A 27,980-nucleotide genomic window follows, 5' to 3' on the forward strand; every position below is an offset into this window, starting at 1 on the left:
TCGCCACCGTTTTAAATGCGGAATGCTAATGATGCTAACAAACCACTAAGGAAGCTGAAACAAACATCTTTAGATGCTCATGTCTCATGCGATTAAGAGAAGTTGTTGCCAGTTGGCACTAATGACGCCTGCAACAGGAACATCTGATCACACCAGATTACAGTGAGGGAAAGGCAAATATGTTCAAAGTTTTTATCATTTTAAATTAAGATCCATGACCAAAAATTCTAAAATAAAGCTATCTGAGGTTATAATAAAAATATAAAAATTGATAACCAATCAGACACACAGAAATAAAAATTTAATTTTAAGCCAACAAAAATGAAAATAAATTTAAAAAAAAAAGCACATTCAAAATGGCCAAACTCAAGACCAGCTCTACATTTCAACCTTAGCTTGATATATTTGTCATAGAAATCCTTCAAATTTTACACAGCTCAACAGCAGGATTCTTCCACACTGACGGCATAGTGCTGATGGCTGCATGAAACGTTGCAAAGATACAGTCTGCTTCCTTAAGTGTATCGCCGGTGTCACACAGACGACCGGGTCTGCTGGCGTGAGGCACCTTGCCTCGCCACCTTGGTTGTAAGTGCTTCGCAGAGCAAAAGATGATGATTATGAAAAATGGTTGCGTACACAAGATCCCTCCCCAGGCCAGGGCTGATCTGTTTTTCACTTTTTCTTCACATACGGAGTGCTGTGCAGTTAAGCTGAAGAAGCAGCCTCTCAGAAATACATTTGGCTTATTGGCAGATGGACGTCAGCAGACAAGCGGAGAGCGCGTGCTGGCCGATGGTCATCTTATCTCAGTTTACTTACTGTACAATCGACAGACCTGTGATTCGTTGGGAGGAGAGAAATGAACTAGTAGACTCAATATTTTAGGATTAATTCATTGGCAAATCTTTGTTGGTGTTTTGTGACCATTTCCCAGGTAGATTTTGCTATACATTCATAATTATGGCATTTTCAGTTAATTAGTTTACAAGGCAGTCAGAGTTTGAAACTTGAAGAAACTGGCCTGAAGAATTTTATCTTGGCAAGGCTGAGGGGAGACGGATGTTAGCCAGAGGAAGATTTGTTGTGTTGGAGGAGGAAACGGAGGTGGAACAACGTAGATTGTTCAGTCCCAGTTCAAGTAGGTTCAGACATGTTCCGCAAGATGGACAGAAACTGGGGTCCTCCAAAAAACAACCTGAGGTGCTACTGGCACTTGCAACATTCAATTTGCTCCTTCACATGTTGGGAGAACAAGTGTGTGTGTGTGTATACTTCTCATATCCCTTCAAAAATGGTGTGTTGGAGATTCCTCAAGTAGTCCTTCATTTTCTCTTCCTTGTGACGTGGTCGTGTCACTTCCTCCTTGCTCCGTCCTCAGGATCTCTCTGCTGTTTGATGAGCCTCTCGATCTCGGCCCCGAGTGTCTGCAGATTCTCCTATCAAAAGAGAGTCGAGACTTTTAGATTCAAATGTGACATTTTAAGTGTGACAATACACGAGAGGGACTGGTGTGCCGTGGCTGCTTTTCTGCAGTTCATTCCTGCAGGGAAATATTCTAGGAAGAGCACAAATGGCATTTCAAAGTGTGAATGACATTTATCATTTTAATAGTACGAGTGAAAAAACTTCAAAGAAGTTAAGTGATTCCATTAATACTACTAATAAAAAATAATCATAAAAATTTAGGAAGAATACTGTTATTAAAGATGGTCCCCCTCTTGTCTGTCTTCTTGGTGTTTTCTGTACTTTGTGTTTGAGAATAGGAGGACACTCGCTGCCATCAGTTCTTATACAGTATGAAAAATAATCACCAGACTCTAAAACTGGTAAATCTAGATGATCCATATAAGTAAATGCAACACCTTAATTTGGCTTTGTCAGAGTTTTATTGTCATTTTGTTGTGTCCATGTTGAGTGTTTTTGTATCATCACTTCATGCTTACTGCCAATCATCTTTCATCCACAGAAAGAAAAATGCTCCCAGAAAATACTCCCACATTCAGATGCATTGTCCCATTTAGGTTTTTACACAGGGCGTCTGTAAGGTAAGTCTGACAAAAATATGAAGACTATAGGAAGCTGCTTGTTTGCAAAATATGAAAATATTTATGAAATCATCCAATGCGCCTACATGAACGTATGTATGTGCACATAGAGAAAAAAAAAAGACAAGCATCAAGGAGGCTTTAAAAACACGTGACGACAGGATGGTAAAACATTTTGAGTGTTCAGGATGAATTGTTTATGTGGGTGCATTAAGGCTTTAATAAATATTTTCATTTTTGGCTCGGTATTATCTATATGTTGTGTTTTCGTCTGCTGTATTTGATGTTTACGTTTAACACCCCGTAACTTTACTGCATGGATTCACTCACGACTCGCTTCAGCACTGTTTTTAGCCACAGCAGGCAGCTATTCCAATGACAAAACTATGAAGAACTCACTGTATGCTACCTGCCAAGCACCGACTGATGGCAAGGCAAAATTTATCAACGGGACAGCGAAAACAGTGGAGCATTTAGAAGATAATCAGCCAGGCATTTCCCTCAGGAATCGATGATAATGTTGCTCTGTGTTGATAATCTTTAGTGCAGCTGGTTACATCACTCAAAATCCACTCGAGACAGTAGACTCCCATGCAGTGAAAAATTATATGTAAATATAAGTAAATCCTATCCAAAAATACTACACAAATAAGGACTAAGGACAATGTGGGGAAAATTGGAACATTGTGGTAAATGTGTACATACTACAGCTGGGTGGTTTAATGTTAACTTTTAAAATGGTAAATCTGGGAAATTTGCATATTTCACCGCATGGAAATAAGCTGCTGCTTTCCTGGCACTACATTTTCTTATGGATGCAGTGCACCATTTGGCTAAATCACTAGTTGAGACATGCTGCTGTTGTAAACTGACCTGAGAATTGGAACGGATGCATTCATTTAACGCCAACACATCGGAAAAATTGGTTAGGCCTAAATCCTAATTCGGTTAAATTATGTAAAGACCCTCAGGTGCAGAGGGATGAATGAGGATAGACAATGTGAATATAGGCTTAAATCCAAAAATTTAGCAAGGAGGAAAACTATGTCTCGCTCACAATGCGGCACAGTTTCCTTACTTAGCGGCAGCATCAATCATGCAGGTTCTGAATTAGACCCTGATTTTCAAACATGTCATGCCTCTAAAAACGGAGATAGTGGATAGACAACCTGACGAGCACACTGTCCTGACAGGACTGTCAGTCTGTCAGATGAAACGCAAATTCACACACAGACAATGGGATACATGCCGTGGCTGACTTCAAAGGTTTGGGAGATACGACCCGAATGTCAGACAACTTCACTCAGCAGAAGGTAGAGGATGGTTTGACATTCCCTATACCCTGAGCCTCTTTTATCCACACCTACATTGTCATACTGTTAGTGTACAATTTCACTACTGTCCCAGTACTGTTGTTGCTTATGTAAAACTGTTAAGATGACATTAGTTGACAATATCAACTTCACGTTCAATTTCTGCTGTCAGATGCCTGGGCATGAACTTTTGGTGAAAGTCAAATATTGGACACCTCAGCATGGCAATCTCCGGACTGAGTATGCAGATTTGCTTTTTCTAACATAAATGGCTTTGAGAGGAAGATTAGCAACTGTTTCTGCATGAAGGTACAGCATGCTGACTGTGATACCTGTGCGTTATCCCCATGCACGGTGTAAGAACTAAAAAAGACTGTCAACTATTCATCAGTATTCTGCATGAATAGTTGACAGTCTGTGCACATGTGCAACAGTAGAGGCATCCAGGGATCCTGCGGTCTCCCGGGCTGGTGTAGGTGTGAGGAATTAAAGGAAGTGAGACAAGTTTTCAGTATGAAAAAACCTAATTGCTGAAAAAAAAAAAATCATTATTATTATGTAAGCATAAGCTAGGGACACTATGATGTCATTATATACCAAATTACAATAAAACATTAAATTCTCAGTTTTTTCCTTCTTTCTTTACAATCATGAACACTATCAATACAATGGGAGCAAATAAACTAAACTGATAACACAAGGGAATGCTTTAATGAGAGTCATATAAATTATATGTAAAGTTGTGCACAGTGTTTCTAATTTATGTGTATTGTAACATATCAAACTGTGACCTCAGAAGAACTCACACCGACGCTTTCTGTATTCGAATTTGACATTTTTTTTTTCTTTCTCTTTTTTTAACGGTGATGGCAGCGCCTGCACACTTTGATAGTCAAGTCACATCAGGCCGTGTTGCTGCAAATGTGGAGTGTGACACTGGCACAGCCAATTAATTATCCACTCAGGTCACCAAAGATTCAACAATTACACACACACACAGCAAATTAAGACGCGCTGTACGGAACTGCACACATCATCAGTCTTTTCAATGTCATGTGAATAAGTTTTTCTGTATTTAATACTTAGGGGAATGATGCCTGCTGGGGGAGACCTTACCTTCAGAGTAATGTTCTTCAGCAGTGTGTCCTCCAACACAGCCTGCAGCTTCCTGTTGATCTCCAGCGACAGATCCAGGGTCAGCCCGCTGTCCGCCGGATGGGAGGTATAAAGCGAAGCCATAATGCCACCCCGCCGGCTCAGGTGGGCCTTGTTAATGTCAGATGCCTCTGATGAGAGGGCCCCCGACTCCTCTCTTAGCACGTAGCTCTGGATAATTCTGTGGGGAGGAAGGGGAGGAGCTGTGTCAAACTGCGTTCTTCAAAAAGGAGGGGAAAAGGGAGCAAGTGCGTGGCATCGGCTGAGGACTACTGAACAAAGCAATAAAACCGTTTCCAGCAGCAAAAGCAGCAGACGTTACTGGAATAGTAATTTCAAGGGGATGGCTTATTGAACTTATGCACGGGATACATCCAGTCACAGCTAGAAAGATTATTATTGTGCGAGTCAGAGAAGGAAAGGGAAAGAAAACAGTGGCATTAGAACGGGCTGCGAGGATTTAATTAATCAATTGCATGCCTCTCTCACTCAGAGAGAGAGCGAGAGAGAGAAAGTGGGAGAGATCTTCATGTTAAAACTTATTTTCATCTCAATAACAGTATGGTGTTAAGCTATGTTTGTGTCAGAGAGAGGGAGGGAAGATAATTCATTTGCTTAATAGCTCTAAACTTCCTGTTGTCCAATTTTCCCAGCGCAGCCCAGAGAACATTGACAAGCAAGTGTGTTTCTATTTAGAGGCAAACAGAGAGCCGTCATTGTGATTCAAATTCATTACTGCCTCCTACATTATTATCCTTTTCAAAATATGTAACCAAAGAGAAAGGAAAATAATACAAGTAGCTATTAAAAGCAGAAGGAGATGGTTAAGGAAATTAGTGCTTGAAACCCATTCATGACATTTTTTCTGTGCATGTCTATTGCCATAGGAGTGAGGATGATCAAGCTACTCTCCTGTCTTCAAAGATAAAAGAAACCTGTAGAGGGTTGGAACTAGAAAGCTTTTGCAAATGCATCTGTATTCTTAAATTTCTCTTAAGACTTGGAGTGTGTGGGCAAGTAAGGAGGGTTGTGTACTGTCCTTCAGAAAAGGTCAACAATCTCTCAATATTTTAAACCTGCTCTCAACCCAGCTGTATACCTAAATCACTAACCTGAAATGCCAACAACATTCAGCCCCCCCCCCCCCACTGGGATTGTTAAATTCAAATTCAGGGTGTGTCTGAGGGAGATTTTTTGAAACTGAGTGACTGCAGGATGATTAGATGAGATTCTGCAGCAAGATTTCCACCCAGTAAATATCTGTCCTTCTAAACAGAGTCAGATGACTGCCTGACTTGTAAAGCTGAAAGATTCTTATCAGAGGATTCTCAAGAAGATAACTGGAGTGTAGATTCATTGGAGGTGAAAAGCGAAATTTGCAAAGTCTAATACGACTACATATTACTACTATAACTACTATAACTACTATAATTACTACAATTGCTACTGCAGATCATGATCTAGCCATCAATAATGAAAAACAGGAATTCAAACCATAAATACCACAAACGCATATGAATAGAAAAACGGTTTGTGTACTACATCCTTAATGATATCCCCTTTCTGTGCTGTCATGCCCTTTATTTATTTTTCATGTGTGGCAAATAGAACTGCTCTGTGCAAATACACAATTTTCAGGTCTATATCAAGTAAATAACCTTATGGATCCAATCCAAACAATTACACTGACTTCAGGTGGTCTATTTAAATGTAAGCACAAAGATTTTACGTGGCACAGTCATTCATTCGGAACTAAGTAACTAAAAAAAGCTTGCTGTTTAACTTTTCTTGTTTATTCAAGTGAACATGTTGTGAAAGACATCTTGGAAGGGTTGAGAACATGTCGGTGATTTCTGGTAACGACATTTCAAAACATACCACACATGAATTGGCCAATACCAAGATAAATAGATAAACTGGGTTGCACATAGTACTTAGCAGTACTGAGCATGCAGCAGCCTGCGATACCTGGGTCTCAAACCTCCTTAAAATGCAAATGTAATTTCCATTTTACCTGAAATGAAGAAATTAAATTTGATGACCTCTCTGAAGAAGGGCAGATAAAGTCAGAAATCACTTTTAACAGGCATTTTAAGTGCTAATACTGGTACTCAGTATTGGCTCTTACTTGCACTCTGTATGAGTGTATCTTTTGTTATCCAATGATTAATGTGTCTGGTATAATGAGTCTTTCACGGAAGTCAACACAATATCTATGCACTACTGCTTGCTAAACTAACAAAGCAAATAATTTTATGGTGCAAAAAAAACAAAAACAAAAAAAACCCAAAACGTATATATATATAGAAACAATGTAATCACTACAAAGAAGCAACCATCATAAATCAACTCACACACACAGACACACACACACACACACACACACACACACACACACACACACACACACACACACACACACACACACACACACACACACACACACACAAGACTTACCTCTGACTAGACTTGCAAGGGTCCATATTTGGACCCCAGTTCCATCACGACAGTGTTTAGTAAAAACAAAAAAAAGTGACAGAAATTAAAGATGTGGCCACATGGTGCGCTTAAATGGCATGCAAAGGTCGGTGGAGGGAAGTAAGCAAGACAATGACTTATTTATGAATTTGTGAGTAATGTGTACTTTCTTTCCTGCTGACAGAGTGTATGCAATGAGGGCAGCAAGTCAAGCATGCATAATGTGAAGGTGGCTACTCTGGGTACAGTACAGCTCTCTGACAGGTTTTGCCAGACCATACCACAAAGCAAAGTTCTTAAAACTTGTGCCCAAGAAGTGGCAAGACAGAAAGAGAAGATACAGAGAAAAAAGGATATGCCTGGGGTGTGAAAGCCTTTCAATTATCAAAGCCATATTTTATCTTAATTACATTCAGAACTACACAGGTTCAAAAAAATGAATTTAAAAGGCAACTTTCTGTTTCATATTGGAAGAATTTTGTTGCAACATGTACAACTGTACATGCTCAATAAACGTAGATACTTATGATCAGATCTAGATAAATCTAAATATATCCTCTGTAGTATTTCAAAAACATCACAGGCACTGGCTTACATACAAACTAAAATCAAAAGCATAGGGGAACACAGTGGGAGTGGCAGTGGGACTAAAATCCCACATAACCTTGAGAGGAACAATTATAATATTTTAACCCATTGAGCAGCGTGGATCCTCAGTAGCCTGCAACCGATTTTAAATCGTATTGATTTACAGCTACCATTGATTACAATCTTAACAGAGTGAAGGAGGCTGTCCAGATAAATAGCCACCTACACCACGTGAACAGAGGGGCTTCATCCGTTTTTATTTTCATCTGGTTTGTATTGGCATCATTTTAATTCAAGTCACATGAATGGTCCATTTAGACTTAATGGTCATAATAACCAGGTGTGGTGGGTAAAGGACAGACATCATTGCCCTTGAAGGATGATGCCGCCGTTTCTGCTTTTTTTTTTAGCTCATTTACTACAAATTACATATACTGAATGAACAATGCAGCCAATGACCCATGTTTGACTTCATAGCAGCACATGAACATGCCACTGTGAGCACATAATATAAAATACCAAAGGGCGATAATATATTCACTGTGATGGTTTATTGGCCAGTCTGGTGAATTTCTGACAAACTGAAGTGAATGGAAATGAATAGCTGCATGATAAGTGAAAAAATAAATAATAAAACTAATTATGTAGCAATAAAATAGCGAACTAGGAGAAGCTGCTGGCTCTGAAAGTATTTTCACCATTACAAATATGCATTTAAAATTGTTCTTTTAATGATATCTTCAATGTCACTGAACACAGAAACAAGAAGGTGTCCTCAATAGTGTAGTAATCCTAAAGGTTTATAATGTGGCTACCAGTTTTAATCATTTCAACTGAATTTCCAAGAAATCATGTTGTTTCCATAAGTTTGGCATGGCCAACAGCTCTAAATACTGCAACACTCTAGAGTCCTCAGCCGCTATTGCTATGGAGAACAGGCCAGTCAGAGATGCAAATGAGAGCTGCAGCAAAATCAAAATGTTCATCTAAAATGTACCTAGGATAAAATGTGAATTGAATTAAGCTGCATATTGTGTTATTTGTTTTCTAAACAGCATATTCTTCAGCTTTTGTCTGTGGTTAGCACTGCATAGATGTTTAGCATAACAGTGTTTAAAGCTCCGAGAGTCAATGTTTCTTAAGAAAATGCACCTTAGGAGTCAAAGTTCATTTCCCACCTTACGTTTTTATGTACACAACCTTTTACCTTCAACTATTTGTCAAAGAACTAGATATTCTCTAACACAAATGTTCATCTGTTGTTGTATTCATTTGACTGGGAGAGTTTCATGCCCATTCAAGGTGTAGAAGTGCTCCAACTGTCTATGGGGAAAAATGAATGGGACTTTCAATTCCAGAACCAGGGGATGCTCTTAACAGCTCTTCCCAATCTGCAACCCTATATGCAGTACTTAAACTATACAATATATTAAAATAGAGAGTATACATGAGTAGTAAATGGATACAGTCATTAGTAGTCAATGAGCTAAAAGATGCAAAGCACTGCCATCATACAACAGAGCGATATGGATGTGCTAACATAGATCAAAGGTTAGCCTATTGACTTTCTTGCACTAACTGTCTTCTGTCAGAGACCCACTAAGCTTCAGCTTCCGTATCTCTGTCTCTTTATTCATCACCTGCTGCAGGCTTACAGTTATCTTGCCAGTGTTCACCAGGCTGTCCTGGAGGGATAGGGACAGAAAAGGCAAAAAGGACAAATTCACATCTCACATCCACATTCTGAGTAGTGTAACACCCCCGCTTAGCTGAGATTTTACAAAGCTAAATTTAGTCCGGTAACCGTGGGATTCGTCCTCAATTTTAACTATTGAATGTAGGTTGAGGCTAATAGATTCAATCCAAGTGTATAGCTGGGAAACAAATGAGAAGAGGGAAAGAGCAGATGATTCAAGTAGAATCAGATAGGATGGTTGGCTATATCCGAGCACTGTCAATATCATCTGGCAACAAGAGCCAATATGATATCATACAAAACTTTAATGCAGTGTACGGAGTGATCTTTACTGATCAATGAACAACATTTCATTCATTCCAGAGAAATCTCTCCTTTTTTTAAATCCCATTGGCTCTATGAGATTATATTATGTAGAAAATTGATAACCACAACCTATTTTATACTGGCATAGGTTCCCAATCTACTTCAAAGCCTAAATTATAAATGAGGGGGTGTTTTGATTAAGACAGTCCAAACGTCCTTCACACTGTCTCTTTGGTATAGGTGATGGCCATGAATATGGATGGAACATCATTAGGGATCCATACTGAGGCATTGCCCCCATCGACTCAGCTATAAATAGTTCTTGGTGAAGTTACCACGAATCGGAAGTGTGGTGTTTGCATTCGTTGTAATCTGAAGACGAGAGAGGGAGACATAGAAGGAGGTAGGGGGCATAAACTGTGTGTTTAAGCGTATGCTGTCTGTCAAGTTCAGCTGACGCCCCCTGTGCACAGGGACTGAGGTAAAGTATGCCTAAATAGGTTTTGAAATATAAAGAAAATGTTTGTCAACAAAAATATTACGTTATAGCTCCAAAATACAGTTCTCACAAGTGCCAAGACCTAACATGTGCAACTAAGAAAATATACTCTTTGCCTTTAGTTTTTATGTGTTTTTCCCCTTTAACACTTTCAAACAACTGCTGGAAATTGCTTATCACTCGTATGCTACACAGGAGAGATTACCAATGTTATCAAATGATGTGTTGCTACTTTTCTTTAAAAGGGAGGTCACACAAAATTGTGGCTGTACAAGAATCCACAGCATGTTTCAGGGAACCTGTATATAAAGCATTTTGTAATTCAACTAAGAGTAATGAATGAGTGAAGATGACGCAACCCTGTGTCTGCCTTGGAGCATATTCTCATTAGTGAGCAGCTTTTTATATTTTCCTGACTCCTCTTGTATTGTTTAATGTGTGCTGGTTGTTACTTATTCCTTTATATCTATTACACAAGTGCTGAGATGTTGACAACCTTTAGTAAAACTGAATTATTATTACTCTGTTACATTAAAACTGCTGTAGGGTCTAAAACAATGTATCAGACATGTCAGGGTTGTGAGGTTTTCTTGCATTTGCACTTGGAGGGCTGTTAATTTCCAAACTTTATCTTATCCATCAGTACTGTTTGAGTACAATATACCACCATAGACTGCACCAGTAAAAACTGAACACCCTGCATTCTATGGTCAAACTGCTCCTAAAAAATTTAGTCAGCATTGTTTATCACAGCAACAAAAAAAAAAAAAAACTATAAAAAAAGGTTCCTGTCATCCCTCTTCCCTGCTCCGTGTACTTTGCTCAATGCCACTCACTTCGTCTTTTTGGATCTCTTCCACTAGTTGCTTGATGTGATCCTCCATGAACTCAATTTTTTCCTGCTTGCGAGCCAGGGCCTTTTGAAGACGGACAATGCGCTCCACTAGCACAGCCTTGTCGACCTCTGGGAAGCTGTCCACGACCACCACTGATGGACCTGACTGGCTCTCCGGCGACCGCTCTTCAACACCACTGCCCCCACTGTGACGTGCATTTAAGGAGCCTGGGGACAGGAGGGGAAGGAGACAGAGATTCACTTATAAAACCGTTTATTTTAGGTCATGTAACAACTAGCTATTGAATTTTCCGTAAACAAAATAATAAAGATTCTTTACATTGCCTTATCCCTTTGTTGTTATGAATTATTTAAATAAACACTACCTTCTTTAGAGGGACATTTATCCCACTAGAGCAAAAAACCAAAAAGACATTATACACCAACTATTGAAAAACATAAACCTTTTATGATATTACTGCTGCATGTGTTAAATACTAACCAAATCCAGGAGTAGTACCTGAGGAACTAGAGCGACTGCCCATACTACTGGCATCCCGGTCGCAGCCTCCATTCTCAACCTGCTCCAGTCTCTTACGGGCTGTAGAAGAAGAAAAAGTACACCTATCAAGTCTCAAAAAGAGACACTAATACCAATCAGTCTGTGTGTTAGATAAAATTAGAAATTGACATTGCTAACTATTGAATATTACAAAATTATTAGCTGAATTCAGCAAATTGTCACACTTTTCTAAGTACTATCTCCTTCTAAGAAGTCTTTTATGACATACTAAAGTGCTGCCTTAAAATTGCATCCTGTTTGTCTGACCAGTAGTCAAAACCCCCAAATATTTAGTTTAATTGTATGAATGAGAATCAAGCAAGCAAATCTTTTTATTTAAGAGGCTTCAATGAGGAAGTATCTTTACTTGACAAACGACAAACAATAAATTGATTATGGAAGTGTCAGAATATTAATTTTCTGCTGAGTAACTTACCGATTTGTCAACAACTCATTTCCAGACAAGCCTTGATTGAGCAAAATATCAGACAATACTGACTGGTATTATGTCTTTGAAAATGGTCTATAGTTGAGCAAAAACGAACTACATATGAAATTTTTTCAAACAAATTATTAGAGGCAGAGGCCCACAAGAAGACAGCGAAAATCAAAGCTAAGCAGCACTGCTTTGACTGATCCACTGAGTTTCCCCCTGTGAAGGTGTCTACCTGAATAAATGTTATGCGGGTTTCTTTTGAAGAAGAGTGCATGCTCAGCAAACCTTCCATGCCTAAACAAAGGCTTGAAAATGACTGTACTGTAGTCGTAAAGTGTAAGTGCAACACTGATGAATGATCACAGGCTCTCCAATGAAAATGTCCACTCTGTCCCACATGCCAACTAAAAGTGAATATCTTATGCATACAAGATAATAGCACTGAACTTCATGCCTTAAGGTTATTGTGTGTCCAGAGAACAAAGTAGGGGAAGGTGGCTCATTCTACCAAGTATAATCCTAGCATGAGAGGAACATTAGCTTTCTATACATCGCACCTATCTGTACACTTCCATCCCCCTTGTTTCTAATCACCCTGCACTTTCCCCTCTTAGTCTGCATGTGTGGAGTAGCAGAAGTATCTGATGGTTTCCTGACCTTGTGTTAGTTGTTTCGTCAGGTCCTTGATGTTGGCGGCTTGTTTCCTTTTCTGAGTCACCAGCTCATCTCTTAGCTCTTCAACTCTGGTTTTTAGTTGGGCCACCTCTGTATGCTGTGCTGTCCGCTCCTCCTGCAGGCCCTGCACCTCCTGCTGCCTCAGCACCTCTTCCTGTTTGAGCTGCCGTGACTGCACGATCAATGGCGATTAGAAAGAGATGGGATTAATAATGAAGCCATGACAGAGTGGTAAGATATTGTGACAATGACTGCGTGTTCAAAGATAAATAAATAAATAAATAAATAAAATCACAGTCTAGCAGCCCGTGGCTGAACAGAAAAAAATAAATGTAGTACTCATTATTTTAAGAATTTCTCCTGAATGTCAAGCCAGAAATTATCACTATATGCTCTAGGTCAGACAACTCCGCTGTTATGAGAATGTCAGTAGCACAGACCATTCAATCTACAGTACATTTGAAACAATGTTTGATTAATCAAAAAAGGAAAAACTGAGATTGAATCAGCACTTTTTAATAATCAGACCCTTATAACTTTATGAAGGATTTCAGCAAGGTATTCCTACAGGATTTTAGGGAATTGTATTCATCTGTTAAAACCGGGCGAGTTTCAGTCATGCATCACTTCTACATCTCACTCTATCACTCAATGGAATCAGAGTTCCCCAACCTTGTCATCCAGTAGCCTGCTGGTCTCCTCCAGCTTTGCTTGGAGCTCTGTGAAGCTGCTGATAAGCTGATCCAGCTGAGACTGTAGTGCGTTGCTCTCGGACTGGAGCTGGGCGTTCTTGCTGCTCAGCTTCTCGGTGAAGCCCAGTAACTCAGCCTCACGCTCCCTGCTGCCCTGTACATCACGCTGCAGGTCAGCCATCTGGTTGGTTTGACCGTCCACTTCCTCTTGAAGAGACGTGATCTCCTGTTTGTCACTGCGTGACAAAGAAAGTGATTGACAGGATAATTAATAAAAAAGACAGCAACTAACATTAAATGGAAATTCACTATGAACTTCGCTGTGTGTGAAATGCATACTATAAGCATACAGTTATACATGAGAATTGTTTGAGAAACAGCAAATCATACTTAAAATGATACAAACATATGTAAGACATCTTGTTGACACAAAGATCCAATAGGAAATAAATACTTTACAAAAATAAGTCACAAACTATTGATTTGAAGGACATGAGTACATGCTTGAAACTTGAGTACATGTTAGATTTAACTGTTCACTATCCTTTCAATTAAGTGTAATCATTTTCCAATTCAAATAAACCAGTTCTTTTGCATCTGCAACCACACAGACCACTGAAGTTAAGGGTAGCTAAAATGACCAATAACAGTTTGATTCTGATTTACAAAAAAACTGGGCCATACATAATGTGTTTGGATGAAGGTCACAATCGTCACTGGTAGTGAAATTGTCTATGAACCAAAGAAGTGGTGGTACCAAATTATGTTTTTCTTGCAAACAACTTAAAATGTTGGTAGAAGTGGTGAAAAAAAAAAAAAAATTCCTGCTGCTCAGTGCTCAAAATGACAGCCTGAAAAAAGTAGAGAAGCTTTTGCATAAATCCATCTGGGTTGGCGCCACGTACTTATGGCACTCTGGCACACACAGAAAGCAGCATTTCAAAAAGTGGAAAAAGGTTCTCAATCACGTCATCTGCACATGGCCAGCAGTGCCACAAACCCACAAAGGGACCTGAGTCCCTTTCTGCCCTGTGTGCTATATCTATCCCTGGCCTATCTTTAAACGCTCTGATAAGGTACTTGAAAAAAAAAAAAAAAAAAGGACAAGAACTATATTACAACCTGCACACGTCTATCAAAACCAGATATGTCTGAATGATGATACAGGTGCATAAGTCAAGAAATAAAACTGGCCAGAAAGCTAGCCTACACCATGCATGTATGGATTTGTATAAGCATATGACACATCTTAAACTGTCAGGAGGAATTATCTTGTCATGACTAAAATGCTTATAATAGTGTGTTCATGTCGATATTTCCAGTTAGTGCTTAAGTGATAGTAATGATTTTATTTGAAGTTTCTTAAAGTCTAAATCCCATTATGTATCACTGTCTGTCCAAGTTCTTTCTTGCAGTTAAGTCACAGGATCCCACTGTGTGTTTCTGAAACCTTCATGTATTTTTTGCTAATCCGAGCGGCTAATTTTGACATTTGAAAGGACTACTTCCAATTCCTATTGTCTTTCCAAAAATAGACTGGGGCTACTGGGACTTTCCATCATAATTCAGTGTAGCCTACAAAGGTATTAATAATTACTTTAGCAGTAAGTCCTCCTTTACCAACACAACACCAAGCGTCAACAATAGAAAAGTGTCAGAGCAGAGTTAGTAGATGTTATAGCTTGTTAGCTAGACTAGCTCGCCTGCAATATTTCTGGATTGGAACCTTCTAGAATGAGAGTTGGAGCCTACAGCTCCCTCAACATTTCTGGATTATGATTTCATAGGTGTGGAAACCACAAGACGTTGAAGTTACTGAAGCATAATCAATAATAAAAAAAGCTAAACAAATGTCTCATGGGCATCTGGTTATCACATTACAGTCTCAGAGTTTTATTCAGCATTAGCTCATGCCAATGAATGCTTACATTTACGACAAGCTAAAGCTGCGCTCTGCTAGTGCAGCACACTCGCTTATAGGGGAAATTACAATTGCTGCAGAAATATGGCACAAACATCACTGTCAGTAAGTTTGTTGGACACTTATAACCATCTCATCTCAGAATCACTAAATGATGATCCCTGGCCTCTGTTAACATATGTCACAGTGCAAATTTATAGTCCTCTAGTCATTTCCTTCAGATGTTGGAAATGCAGCACTGTCCTATGGTGTATATTATTGTGTACCGTTTCACTTACTGCTGCATGCTTCTATGCTTGAGCTTTGACTTTAAGTACTGTTCCTACATAATCAGTGTGAGTGTGTGTACCGTTGATGCTGCTCCTGGAGTGTAGCGATCTCTTCCAGCTTTTCTCTCTGGCGGCCAATCTCAGCTTTCTGCCGGTTGATGATCTCCCTGTACTTGGTCAGCTCGTCCTCCCAGCGTGGACGCTCGTCTTCTAAACACTTTAACTACATCACAACAACCACTTACTGAGCTGAAGACCTGCTGATTTCATGTGCACACACAGATGTTCAAGCACTTATCTGTATGACAAACCTTGGTACGCAGAGTATTGAGCTCATCCATGCCCTCTTTGTAACTCCTCTTCAGGTCTTCCAGCTCTTTGGCCTTAACCCGGTGTACCTGCCATGTGCATCAAATTCTACGTTAGATATGTACCCACTATTATTCATTTTACTTGCAGTTGTCTCTAAACCTCTGAATCATAATTGGTAAAGGATACCTAACACTAAAAGGGTTTCTTCTCTGTCAATTACAATTGTGATTACAAAGATTTAATACACATCACCCATTCAGTTCAGTGGTTTTACACTTCAACTTAAACCTCAGTCACCTCATTTTACTGCAAATTAATTTCCTGGCAATCCAAGGGTTGCATTCATTAAATTTATTTTGCTTATGCACTCATTAAGCGTATAAAAGCAAAGCTTATTAATGTTTCTTCTCATGTTTAAAAAAAAGAAAAAGAAAAAAAAAGAAGAAAAAAAAAAAAAAAGGGATTTATGGTACTAGAGCTAGGCAAATTTTCCAAGAAGCTATTAGTAGTCTGTAGTATCCAAGACAACATGCCAGTAAAGGAGATGCCAGCAAATTTTAAAAACAATTCTATTTTAATGTTAACTCCCACACAGTAATGGAAACTCAACTGTTTTGTCTGCATTATTTATGACTGAGCTGCATCATCATGTCAGCATTGCATACTTATTTAAGTAAAAAAAGGGCTTGGACCAATTTATTCATCACCGGGGCATCGATACGTGCCAAAATAAAGGTCCTACATCATAAAAACAATCTGCACAACTATCGGTGATGTGCTAGCAATGTACAGTATGTCACCATTGAAAATGTTTCTTTGATAACAGAGTGTCTGATACCAGAGAAATCATTTTTTAGTTTTAGTTAATCAAACCAAATATCTGCCAAAAATTTAAAATGAAATAGGTTTAAATAAAACTTTTCAGTTAAAATAAATTCATCAAAATTCAAATTTAAGACAGTTTAATTACTTTTAAGACCTGATATTTGTAAAATTTAATTCAAATATTAAGACTTTTTAAAAAGGACTTGTAAACACCCTGAAGGAAAAAACCAGACTGGGGATTGACGGCGAAAAAAATGGGTGCTGTCTTCTGGGTTGTTTTTAAAATGCACAGTTTCCTCTCGATTATTTCTAGGCCACTTATTTTTAAAGCGAGATACCCCTCAGAATGAGGCAGAGAGGAAAAACAGGCCATTGTGTTTGGAGTGAGTCCATGTCTGTGCCTGTGTGCATGTGTGTCTGCCTGCAGAGTCTATGTGCCAGTTTGTTACTCATCTCTAGTTAAGGCAATTACACCTCTCAAACTGATGAAAACAGCTGAAAATAAACATTTTTACTGGAAGAGCCAGCATTAAGGCCATCAATAAAAGGCTGAATAATGGCCTGGCGGAAAACAACGTATATGTAATTTTTGGGTAATAGCAAACCTGTATTACAGTTTATTTTGTATTTCTGATATAAATAGAAAACAAACTCACAGAAAAGCACATGCAGCAAGCATATAAACTACTAATATTTATACTATCACTGTTTAGCTTCACATGATGGAAATGATGAAAAGTGGGAAGCCTTGATCTTGCATGAGAAACTGGGTGATTGAATTCATATTTTCATTGTATACATGTGTGAGAAAGTGTATGTGTGCACAGCGGTTGTCACCTCTAATTGGTCTGTTTGTTCCTGCTTGTGTTTCTCTAGCTCTCCTTTGGTCTCTCTCAGTTTAGCATCCAGCTCATTGGACTTTAGCTCTTCTGATTCCTGGAGGACAGAGGGGTAAAAGGGTGATGGGGAGAATGCATTGGCTGAAACAACAGCAGAAGAGGGATCGACATATAGAGAACGCTAGCTTGGAAGAAAGAGATTTCTGCAGGATAAGACACAGGTAAAGGGAAGCAATTGAAAATAAGGAGACACCAAGACATATTTTCCATGTTTGCAACAAAGATATCTGGGGGTAATTTTGGTTTTAGTTCAATTCAACTCTATTCCTGGTCTTATTAGCTATATGATTTGTTACATGCTTTTGTTTTTGGGAGCTTCATGTCATGTAATTTTATTTTGTTGTCTGGTTCAGTTATATGCTGGCAATGTTACTTGTATATGCTCTGATAACACACTAGGGATGACAGCAGTAATAGTATACGTAAACTAATCTTTTCACCACAGAGAGAAAAATTATGGTAGAAAGCTCTTTACTACCATCATAAGGTACAAATGAAAACTGCCATTCTCCTGAAGCAAAATCATTCCTGTTCCAAGTTCAGATTTGCTCCCTGAGCATCTTTTCACATTCTACTAAAAAAAAAAAAAAAAAAAAAGACACACAGTGTTTTCCAGTCTGTGTATGTGAAAGTATAGTATGTGATAGAGCTGAACATTTTCTCATCTCATTAGTCAATTACAAATCCGATTTGATTAATTTACCTCTTAGCCCAATTTGTTGATCATTTGGGAATCAGCTACCTGATTGCAGCCCTAATAAAGGATGTTGACCCATACATTTTGCCATCCCTTCCACAGACACAAACCTAGACATGCAGCATGATTCTTGGACAAAGCTATTCTTTGTTTGCTTACATCCTTGGTCATGAGCAAACTAAAACTTCTATGTGATAAATATCACAGACCTGGTATGTTCGGATCATGTCCTGGCAGTTCTTGCGGATCTGTTCGGTCTCTTCTTTGGCCTGGGCCAGTTTGGATGTGGTCTCTCTCAGCTTGTCTTTAGTTTCCTTCACACAGATAAATATAAGCAAGCTTTGTAATTATGATATTAAAAAAGGGCATTCACTTCAAAGCAAAGCCGGCACTGTATAAAGCCAAAACAATTAGTAAAAGGTTGCAGTTTTGTGCCTTTTTTTTTCTAGCAGATGGATAACAACAAGTACAGACAGAATGATTTACACACGCATCAACCACACAAACGACCACAAAGAGAAACATCAGTGGCTGAGCTCCCGTGGTCTTGAGCAACTACTGGTTTTTTGCTTTTTTCCTTTGTTTATAGTTGGGTATTTGCTTGATGGCAGTTAAAAAATAAAACCATTATTTTGTAATATACATTTTCAAAAATAGCTAGAATGTTAATGGTGATTTCCTTGTACGATCATTACTGTACCATTTTCATCCCATTTCATTTCAGCCCTGAATCAAAAGACCCATCTAATCATGTTTTTTTATGAGGTGGCTGCAGATAAAATGAGTGAAAGGGACATCATTTGTATCCTGGAAATACTTAGCAGGTGCAAATGTTTGACAAACAACATACAGGGTAAATTAGGAAAATCAGCGTTAACCAAAAAATTAAGTATCTTGTTACAAACTGATATGTTGTAATGTATACACTTTAAAGTGGAGCTGCGATGACCTACATAGTCAGCCGTATTAGCGATGTAAATGTGTAAATGTAGCTATTTCTATTCCTTGTATCATTTGATTAAAGTTTGAATGCAGCATGTTCAGGTTCACATGTTCAGTAGCATCCAAAACAAATAGAGTGCTCTACTGTCTGTGTTTTTGATAAGTTTACAGTGGTGGACCAAAAGTAAGGAAAGATCAATTGGTTTTATAGATTTTTTTTCCCTATGTTTATCCATGAAATATTTTCCCGTACACATTTGTACATTTGGGTTGTTAATTGTTAGATGTTGTTTTAGTACAATTCTGTTGAAATAGAAAACTTAATCTCAACATGATTGCTTGATAAGTAACAGGTTTAACAAAAAATAAATACAAAATTAACACAGTTACATTACCTTGTGTGCATCTGCCTCACTCTTTAGTTTGTTCTGGGCCCATTTGACCTTGATAAGATGTGAGTTGATCTCCTCCTTCAACTTGTCCGCCTCTCGAATCGACCTGCTAACCTCGCCTTCCTGAGAAGACAGGGATATGGGTGAGGCAGGAACAACACAGGACAGCAAACGGATTTTTGGATGAGCTGAGATACTTATTAATTAAATTGTCCTGATGTTTTTCCCCTGCTAATTCCTTAATGTTTATACAACGCATACAAGTTCGATTCGGAACATCCAATGTACTACTGAGATAAGACTCAAACCAACATGATAAAGACTAGCCAGATAAAAATCTGTATGCACCACACAATTTTCGCTACATCTTTGAGAAACAAATATGAAATATAAAAATTATAAACAAAGTACAAACTAATGAGTGGGACAGCTTTCTATCTTTAAAATGTTTGCAGTGGTAAATTATGCTGAATTCAATCCATTTACCACGTAAAGCACACTGCAATAAATTCAAACGGATACATCAAAACATTCGTGTAATGTGTTTGTACTGTATATTAAGGTTTTACTTTTGTCAGAAGTTAACTGTCAAGGTAAATGCAAATAAAACCTGTGTAAGTAGAGCTGTTATTGAGTCTTTATGTCCTGATATAAGCGGTCTCCAAAATAAAAAAATCTACAACAAAGCACTTAAAACTGACACAGTATTTACCTTAGCATCATACAGCTGCTGCAGCCGGCCTTTCTCCTGAGCCAGGTGGTTTCCTCGGAGTGCCTGACGGTCTACCTCCTTGGTGGCTTCCCTCAGCCTCTTCTCCAAACCCTCTTTATCCCTTCTCAGGTCGAGGGCCTCTTTCTCCCCCCGCACATATTTCATCACCATGGCCTCCTTCTCTTGGCGTGCCTCATCACACTTCTTGTTCGCCTGAGATGGTTGTTTATATATAATGAGAGACGTTTATAACAATTCCCACACTTCAGTCACTGAGCTGCTTATACTGTTGGACCCAAAAAGAGGATCAGAAGAAAGTTATATTTCCCTTAGGAATCCCTAAAAGGAGATGGCTTGGGAGAATTTGTATGGTCTACTGTACTTGGACAGTTGGATCACATTGCCGTGTGGATGGAAGACAAAACTGCTGACTTACTGTATCGTCTGATTATCAGCTCGTCAACCTTTCACAAACAGGGCTGACATGCTTTCACTTGGCAGCAACAATTCTGTTGCCTTATTTCACTGTGAGTGCAATAATATAGTCTATTAATTTACTATTTAGTACAAATTCTGTAATGCACCCGGAGTCTCTCAATGCCATGTTTTGCAGTTTTTTTATACTAACTATGGCTGTAACAAAAAGTTATTTTCATTATCGATTCATCTGCAGATTAATTTCTTGATAAATCAATTAATTGCATTATCATTAAAATGTCAGAAAACAATGAAAAAAAGCCTCAATTTCCCAGAGCCCAAGGTGACATGTTGTTCAAATTGTTTGTTTTGTTCAACTAGGTCCACAAACAAATTATATTCAGGCAGTGAATCCGCTTGAAACAGCCACCGTTTGGCATTTTTCATAAAAAACTGACACTAATGATTTAAAGGTTATCAAAATTTTTCTTTTTTATTGATTAACTAATCATTTAATTGAATGAGTGTTTCAACTGTCAACAAGTTTTAAATAGCGCTGCCAAGACGATGGCATACCAGGTATTGCTGCTGGCACAATTAAACACACAAATGATGTAAGAATTTCACTGGTGGATATTTCTACAGTGAAACTTGATTTTTTAGAAAGATTGTATTTTCTCTGTCCAAGTGCCAATCGATCTATACCTGTAGCTCTTGATCGGCCCAGCAATTTTTAAGACCAGGGGCCACCCTGTTACACCTGCTGTACAGACACTTCACTCTCAGTCTGGTGGTTCTTTCATTGCTTCCCTCACTAGTCATGCAAATGTGAGTTCATTCGTCATCCCAACGAGATGCTCATGTGCCATTTCTCAGGTAAGTTTTTTATTTTCCTGTGCAAACATGTTTAACGGATTATGTGTGTGCATTTATGTGTTTAAGAACATAGATATAGCACATTTTGTGCATCAGGAATCTCAATGTGTATTTTAAATAAAAACCAATAAGTAAAAAAAAAAAAAAAAGAAGAAGAAGAAAGTAACAGTTAGTTGGCACAGAGCTTAGAAAATAACATGAAGAAATGTTTCAAACCTCTGGGGCAACAGCTGATTAAGAATAGGTCAGCATCTTAATATAAGAGAGGACTGTTACAAGGGACAGTCTAGAAAAGGGATGACAGAGTGCAAAATCTACCTCGTACTGTTCACTGAACAGTGAAATTAAAAATTGTGAAGTGTGACAAAAGTGTCAAGAGAGAAGTACTCTGCATGGTTTCAACCAGGTGTGTAAACTGTTGGATGAAAAATGTGCTTTCCTGCACTATTCGCTTAACAAGTGATTAAATCTGTAATAACATGAGTTTGGTGTGCAAATACCTTGAACATCAGCTGCTAACTTTATCCAAACGTTGTCAAAGACGTGTGGGATACAGTGTGTGGCAAAAACAATGTATCTTCTTTACCATTATTTTAGCTATTTCAGCTTTAGCAGTATTTTTTATCTGAAGATGAATACCACATTTCTTTATGTAAGATGGTACAAGTTACTCACTGGTAGTGGCATATTGATGCATAGGTATTAACTCAGTTTATAGATACCACAGATAGATGGAGACACTCAGCCAGCAGTTTGTCAGATACTGATGCAGCAATTAATAAAAACATTTACCACAACAGAGCACACAAAAAATGTGCAAGATGACTTAGTCTTGTCTCAGAACTCTCTTAATTAAATATTGAAAATCTACATTCTTTTATATGTACAGTATATACACATTTATTGATGTATCTGTTGGGGATGATGAAAAGTGCAGAGGGCTACATTGTTGTTCGAAATGTCTTTCTACCATAGTCTATAAAACTAGAAAACATTGCACATAGAATGGGTATGTTGATTTGTTTTTAAGTAATAACATTGTGAGTTACAGTAAGTGACAAACTCTGCCTTAGTTCAGCAAAATAATGGTATTGTACCAGCCTTAAAATGGAACAAGACCAGACATGCAAATAAGGGTCAGACTGAGGTAAAACTATGCTGTGTGACCAGCTTATCAAGGAGTATCAGAGTATTTAGGTCCCAGTTATACCTGTTCTAGCCGGTAGGCCATCTCCTTTTGCATTTGCTGGAGGGCAGCCTTAGCTGCCTGGTCCTGGTGAATAAGTTTATCCCGCGACTCCTTCAGCTCTTTCCGGAGCTCCTCCACCCTGTCCTCCAACTGCAGAAACAAAACGTACACAGGGTAAGCAATTTGTTGGGCAACATGTAAACCTGGGTCACACCTGGGCTAACCTGCTACACAGCATGACACCTCTCAGAAAATGCTGGAGGCAAAACAAGTTTAAACAACACAGGAAGAGGGAGGCAGTTTGTTCTATTCCTTGAAATCAGATACTTTTACTGTAAACGGAGAAATGTCTCTGGTAAGATAAGCCTAAAGTAATTACACATGACAGAAAAGATCTTTTACCTTGTTGTCTGAAATATGATCACTATCAATTTGTTTCATGCTACAGGCGTTACAATTTTTCTGAAAAAATTCTGCAAAATGGTCATTAGAAATGGACATTCAATATAGCAAGCCTAAATCGAAGAACTGAAAAAAAAAATTTATAAAATGGATCCAAAAATACATTGAGTCTATGTAATAAAAATTCCTCACACATCCTTTTGTTTGTACAATGCTTAAACAAATGCTGCTACCAAGAAGGCATGAATGAATTACTGTTCCTTCTATGGCAACAGAGTGGCTATACCAGACCCAATGAATAGAGAAGCACTTGTGTTTTGCAGTCCTAGCTAGAGGGTAAGCTTTTTAATTCAAAAGGTGAGGAAACACAGGCACACACGCACGCACACGCACGCACACGCACGCAAACACATGCACAAGACATTTACAAACACAGAAATCAGACAAATGAATACAGCCTGTGGTGCACATGTGTCCTGTTGAATGCTAGTAATCAGAACTCAGTGTCCTTTTCTTCTCCCCACCACGTTGCTTTGTTGGACTTCCTTAATTACCAGCTATAAAGGGCTAGACTCTAAATTTAATTGAATTGGATTGTCACTGTGACCAGTGCTGCTACACATCATTTGCCCTCTGGTTTGTTCTCTAATTTTAACAGTCAGTGTTGGCTAAACTCAAGCATTATATATATGGAGCATTTTTTTATTTATTTTTTTTTTTAATAAAGTGAACTAAAAATGAATGTTGTAGCAATCAGTTTCAATTTCTAAGGCTGCTTTCATCTCCTCATATAATTCTCTTCTTTCATCCCATTATAATAACCCCTAACATTAAACTGTACACTGAAAATTAAAGTATTAGCAAAATGGTAGATGCAATGTAATCATAATTAGCAGAAGTCAATGCCCAGCACAGACAGGATGTCAGACAAAACATCGCAGTGGAGCACTTCCTTGGTAGTGAAAAATATAAAGTACATAGGCTTCCATTGTTTTCAAAAATCTATTAACAATAGCTTGAAGAGACATGCAACTTTAATGATAAACACAGCGCATTTTTTAATAATATGCTTGAGATGGACCAAGGGACAGATACAGACCGCATTGCTTGTGCCATATCACCATGTTCAACATGAATAGACAATGAAACCAACCTTTTTAATGGTGGCCATGTGGTGCTTTTCTGTCTCTGCCCTCTTTTTCAGCTCTTCCCTCATGTTGTCCTTCTCTGAACAGATACCCAGGATCAGCTCCTGGTGTCTCTTGTTCTCCTCAAGCAACCTATACAGACAGTCACACCACACATAAGCACACAATACCAATTCAGGTCAAGTCCACACATAGCACTGAAGAATTTAGACTGATGTTATTAAGGCCAGTAGACAGAGCAGGAGCAGGATAGGAAAATAAGTGGGTTATTCTGTGTCATTTAGCAAATAGGTCCAGTTTTATTACTTTATATATATATATATATATATATATATATAAAAACATACTGCAAAGGCTTTAATTACAATTATTCTCACGTCAGCTTCATAAAAGCAGATTTAATACAAGTGAGATGAAAAAATAAAGCAGTAGCAATTAGCAAGTAGGTTAATCTCTTGCTAAACTCACCCATTGCAATGGAAGATAAGTACTGTACAAATAGTAGTTTAAAATAATGTGATGAAAGTGGTCTAGTATATCATCATTTACTCTGGGCAGCATATACGCCAGACACATTGACTGATCTTTTAGCTAGAACCACAGTGTAACAATTTTAACTTACAAAATAGCCGCATACCTCTGGATAGCTTTCTCTTGTTGTGCATACTTGTACTGCACACACTTCTCAAAAACAACCATGCAGCCCTCCTGGTCTGTGGGGAGTCCATTGACAGGTGGGCTCCCTTTTCTCTCGCTTCCACCCTCAGGCAGCTGACAAGCCAAAAGCTCTGACTCTAGCTCATCCAGCAATGACTCCTGTGACAGCGAGCGCTGGATCTGGGACATGAGTTTGCGGCTGCAATCAGTGTCATACGGGCTCGACGAGGACTGTGAGGGGGCGGAGGTGTTAGCACTGGTTTGTGGACTGGAAGCAAGGGAGGAACTGACAGTGTCAGAGCTCGGGGTCGAGGGGCCATTAGAGATCCCAGAGGCGGTTGTGAAGTCAGTAGGGGAGCTTTTGGAAGTGCTTTGGACGGAAGAGGGTGATGGAGTCTCAGCCGAACCATTATCAGCAGCAGGCAACGGCTCTGTGGAACAATTTGTAACCAAGACTGATGGCTGCTCATTTTGGTTTGGAGTCGTGGTATGAGGAACCTTTACTGCATCAAAAGTCAATGAGGGTTCTATTGTGCCTTCAAGAACAGAAGGAGAGCTTTCTACCATATCACGTAAAGAGGTGTGTTGGGCTACCAAAGCTCCACCAGCCTCATTTGAAAATGAAGGAATCCCACCTTCCATGGAAACTGTACTGTTATGACAGCTGGTATCAGCATCCATCTCACTCCCTTCCGCCTGTTCCTGACTGCATGTTTGAGCTTCCGGCTCTGTCTCTCTGTCCGTCTCAACATCTGTTGCATTTTGGATTGATTCACTTTCAAACAGTGCTTCATCTTTTGCCTGACTGCACTTTTCTGATTCATTTGCACTTTTGTAAGATATTTGCTCCTCATTTTCGACGTTGGCTGTGCTGTTTTGGAGCTGATTCCCAAGGGGCGACCCCTCAGACACAGATTCAACCTCTGATCCTTCCATCATGTGTGTATCTGAAGCAGGACCAGGCTGTTCCATGGTCCCTCCCTAGGTTAAATCTGTCAGAAAGAGAGGAAGAAGCAGACATATAGGGGAGAGAGAGAGACTGAGTGGGTGCAAAGACTGATAAACTGTTTGAGTGTGACAACAGTTTTCCTGTGAACAACCTAAAAGTCCTGGGTGTCACCAATACAGCAGCTCTGTGCTATGTGCATGTTGTGTCTTCCCAGTCATTAGGTACAATCTTGGCCTTGTGTTGAGCCTGGAAAAACTCTGACAATAAATTTCATATTTCCTCAAGTTAGTTCTCCAGAGATTTACAAGTTTATCTGTTGGTAAAAGAAAAAAATAACTCAAAGGTATGCCCAATAGAAAACGCACAATTGCTTGCTTTGACAGTCACTGGGAGATGTGGCCCTGTCAACACCTATGACATAGTTACACTTGTAGGCTTGTGGTGACGAACGTCATACAACTATGATAGGTATTCAAGATTATTACACAATCTGCTTTTACCTTCAAACTTTATAAAAAAATCCATTCACAGATGCTGGTAAAACAAGCTACTATATGGTATTAGAAGCAATATGAAGCAAGATGAAAAACAATAAAGCATCACCTGGTACATGCGGCTGGTACATGGCAGAACACATGGCCAATCTCATGGTTACTTTTGAGAATAATAAATACAACCCATATGGACTTTCTTGATAACACTTCTCTAGGTCACTTTATTTTAGGGATATAAAGAAAATTCACTGGCCATTAGGCCTGTGCTCACTAAAACTATAAAAAAAAAGTTTAATACACAAAGAAGCCCTGTGTCAGTCAGAAACATTCAGGCTTGGTTTGGACCTATTCAAACATCCAAAAGTTACACCTTATTCCCCTAGCTTTGTCAGTATTTACTGCCGTATTAATTACTGAAATGTATGAAAATAACTGGAAGCCATGTAAACTTTATTACAGCCCTCTAGCTTATTGTTTTGAGAGACGATATATAGCGGCTGGGGCCCATGTATACATCATGTTTCCTGATCCCAAATCCCCCCAGTACCATTTTTCCTACCTCTTTCTCCGTACTCACTACAGCGGTCAACCTCCCCACAAATGGGGACCGAAATTGTAAGTCTTACAGTAAAACCTAGATGCCTTGTGCACAGTATAATCCTATTGTGATACTGGGACATAGCTACATACAGCAACATAATCTAGCTTCTCCTGTTAAGCAGTGAAAGCACAATAGCTCCAACGCATGTAATAGTGATGATGCTAATGTGACAGGTGTCATGCCATAACAATGTCACGAGTAGTTCACGTAGTAATAAACGCCAGTCTTGATAGAAAATCCATTCATCGTTTTGGTGGCTGTGCAATTTGCATTTAGTGCTGTTTTATTAACACTTCGGTTCATTTAACGTTAAGTAAGTCCTACTGCTGACTTTAGCTCGCTAGCTGTTTAGTTAGCCACGAAAGAAAACCCATTATCTGATGTGAAGGACGGCACACACTAAGGCTAAAACTTAGTAAAACTAACAATGGGTGGCTCAAATGTCTTAAAAGCTAAACTGCAGACTGACATATTGTATGGAGCCGCTGCTTACTTTCGCTACCCAGCTAACATTGAGAAAGGAGGCGTTAGCAAGCTACAAGTACAGTCTGCTCAGGCTTCAGGTAGAATTGCTAACGCTAGCATCTAGCGTAAACGACAAACAAAGCTCAATAAAGATGGCTATATTTTCACCCACCGAATGCGAAAAACACATGGTGTAGTTCAATGCTGAGATAATCGGCGTAAGGGCTAACTTGGGGCTTGCTGTCCAACCAGCTGATAGCCCCCACAAGTCACTTTGATATGACACATCAACAAATATGGCCACTGCGGGAGAAACGATGAGGCGATATAAACCAATGAGAGGCCAGTGAGGAACGACGCTAGTTTGACGTCAAAAGGTACACCTCCACCTTATGTTTTACAGAAAACCAAATAATGTAACAAATACCAAACCACTACACACCGGTAAACCACATTAAATAGCACATACACTCAGTTGTCATTTTGTGAGGAACACCTAGGATAAAAGTAATACAGTCTAATACAACAGT

The 27,980-nt window shown here is 38.9% G+C and overlaps 1 protein-coding gene across 3 annotated transcripts; it reads right to left on the reverse strand.

Annotated features, from left to right (window-relative positions):
* Positions 1–314: 314 nt before the first annotated feature.
* Positions 315–27,734, reverse strand: ccdc186 (coiled-coil domain-containing protein 186). 3 transcript variants are annotated; one of them, XR_005708087.1, is made up of 16 exons: positions 27,623–27,734; positions 24,922–25,933; positions 24,290–24,416; positions 22,756–22,884; positions 20,253–20,465; positions 19,544–19,663; positions 18,416–18,520; positions 17,448–17,546; positions 15,785–15,871; positions 15,554–15,696; positions 13,264–13,519; positions 12,574–12,763; positions 11,421–11,519; positions 10,920–11,146; positions 4,478–4,697; positions 315–1,439 (listed from the first exon to the last, which is right to left on the reverse strand). XR_005708087.1 is itself a non-coding variant. In XM_040134715.1 (15 exons), exons 2-15 carry the CDS (start codon positions 25,911–25,913, stop codon positions 9,157–9,159), a joined length of 2,880 nt encoding a protein of 959 aa, XP_039990649.1. In that variant the 5' UTR covers positions 25,914–25,933; positions 27,623–27,734; the 3' UTR covers positions 7,535–9,156. The 3 variants fall into 3 exon arrangements, 2 of the variants coding, with proteins under 2 accessions (XP_039990649.1, XP_039990648.1); XM_040134715.1 differs by lacking the exons at positions 315–1,439; positions 4,478–4,697 and adding an exon at positions 7,535–9,267 and having other exon boundaries at positions 11,439–11,519; XM_040134714.1 differs by lacking the exons at positions 315–1,439; positions 4,478–4,697 and adding an exon at positions 7,535–9,267.
* Positions 27,735–27,980: the final 246 nt, after the last annotated feature.

Source organism: Xiphias gladius, chromosome 9, assembly GCF_016859285.1.
Source record: "Xiphias gladius isolate SHS-SW01 ecotype Sanya breed wild chromosome 9, ASM1685928v1, whole genome shotgun sequence".
NCBI lineage: Eukaryota > Metazoa > Chordata > Actinopteri > Istiophoriformes > Xiphiidae > Xiphias > Xiphias gladius.

Bases quoted from the DNA above. Each gene is read 5' to 3' on its own strand.
- ccdc186 (XM_040134714.1), bottom strand. From the start codon at position 25,913: ATGGAACAGCCTGGTCCTGCTTCAGATACACACATGATGGAAGGATCA. The intron at 11,520-12,573 runs GTCAGGAAACCA...CTTCTTCTACAG, and splicing joins GACGAAACAACTAACACAAG to CCCGTAAGAGACTGGAGCAG. The intron at 9,268-10,919 runs GTGAGTGGCATT...CTATCCCTCCAG, and splicing joins AAGAGATCCAAAAAGACGAA to GACAGCCTGGTGAACACTGG.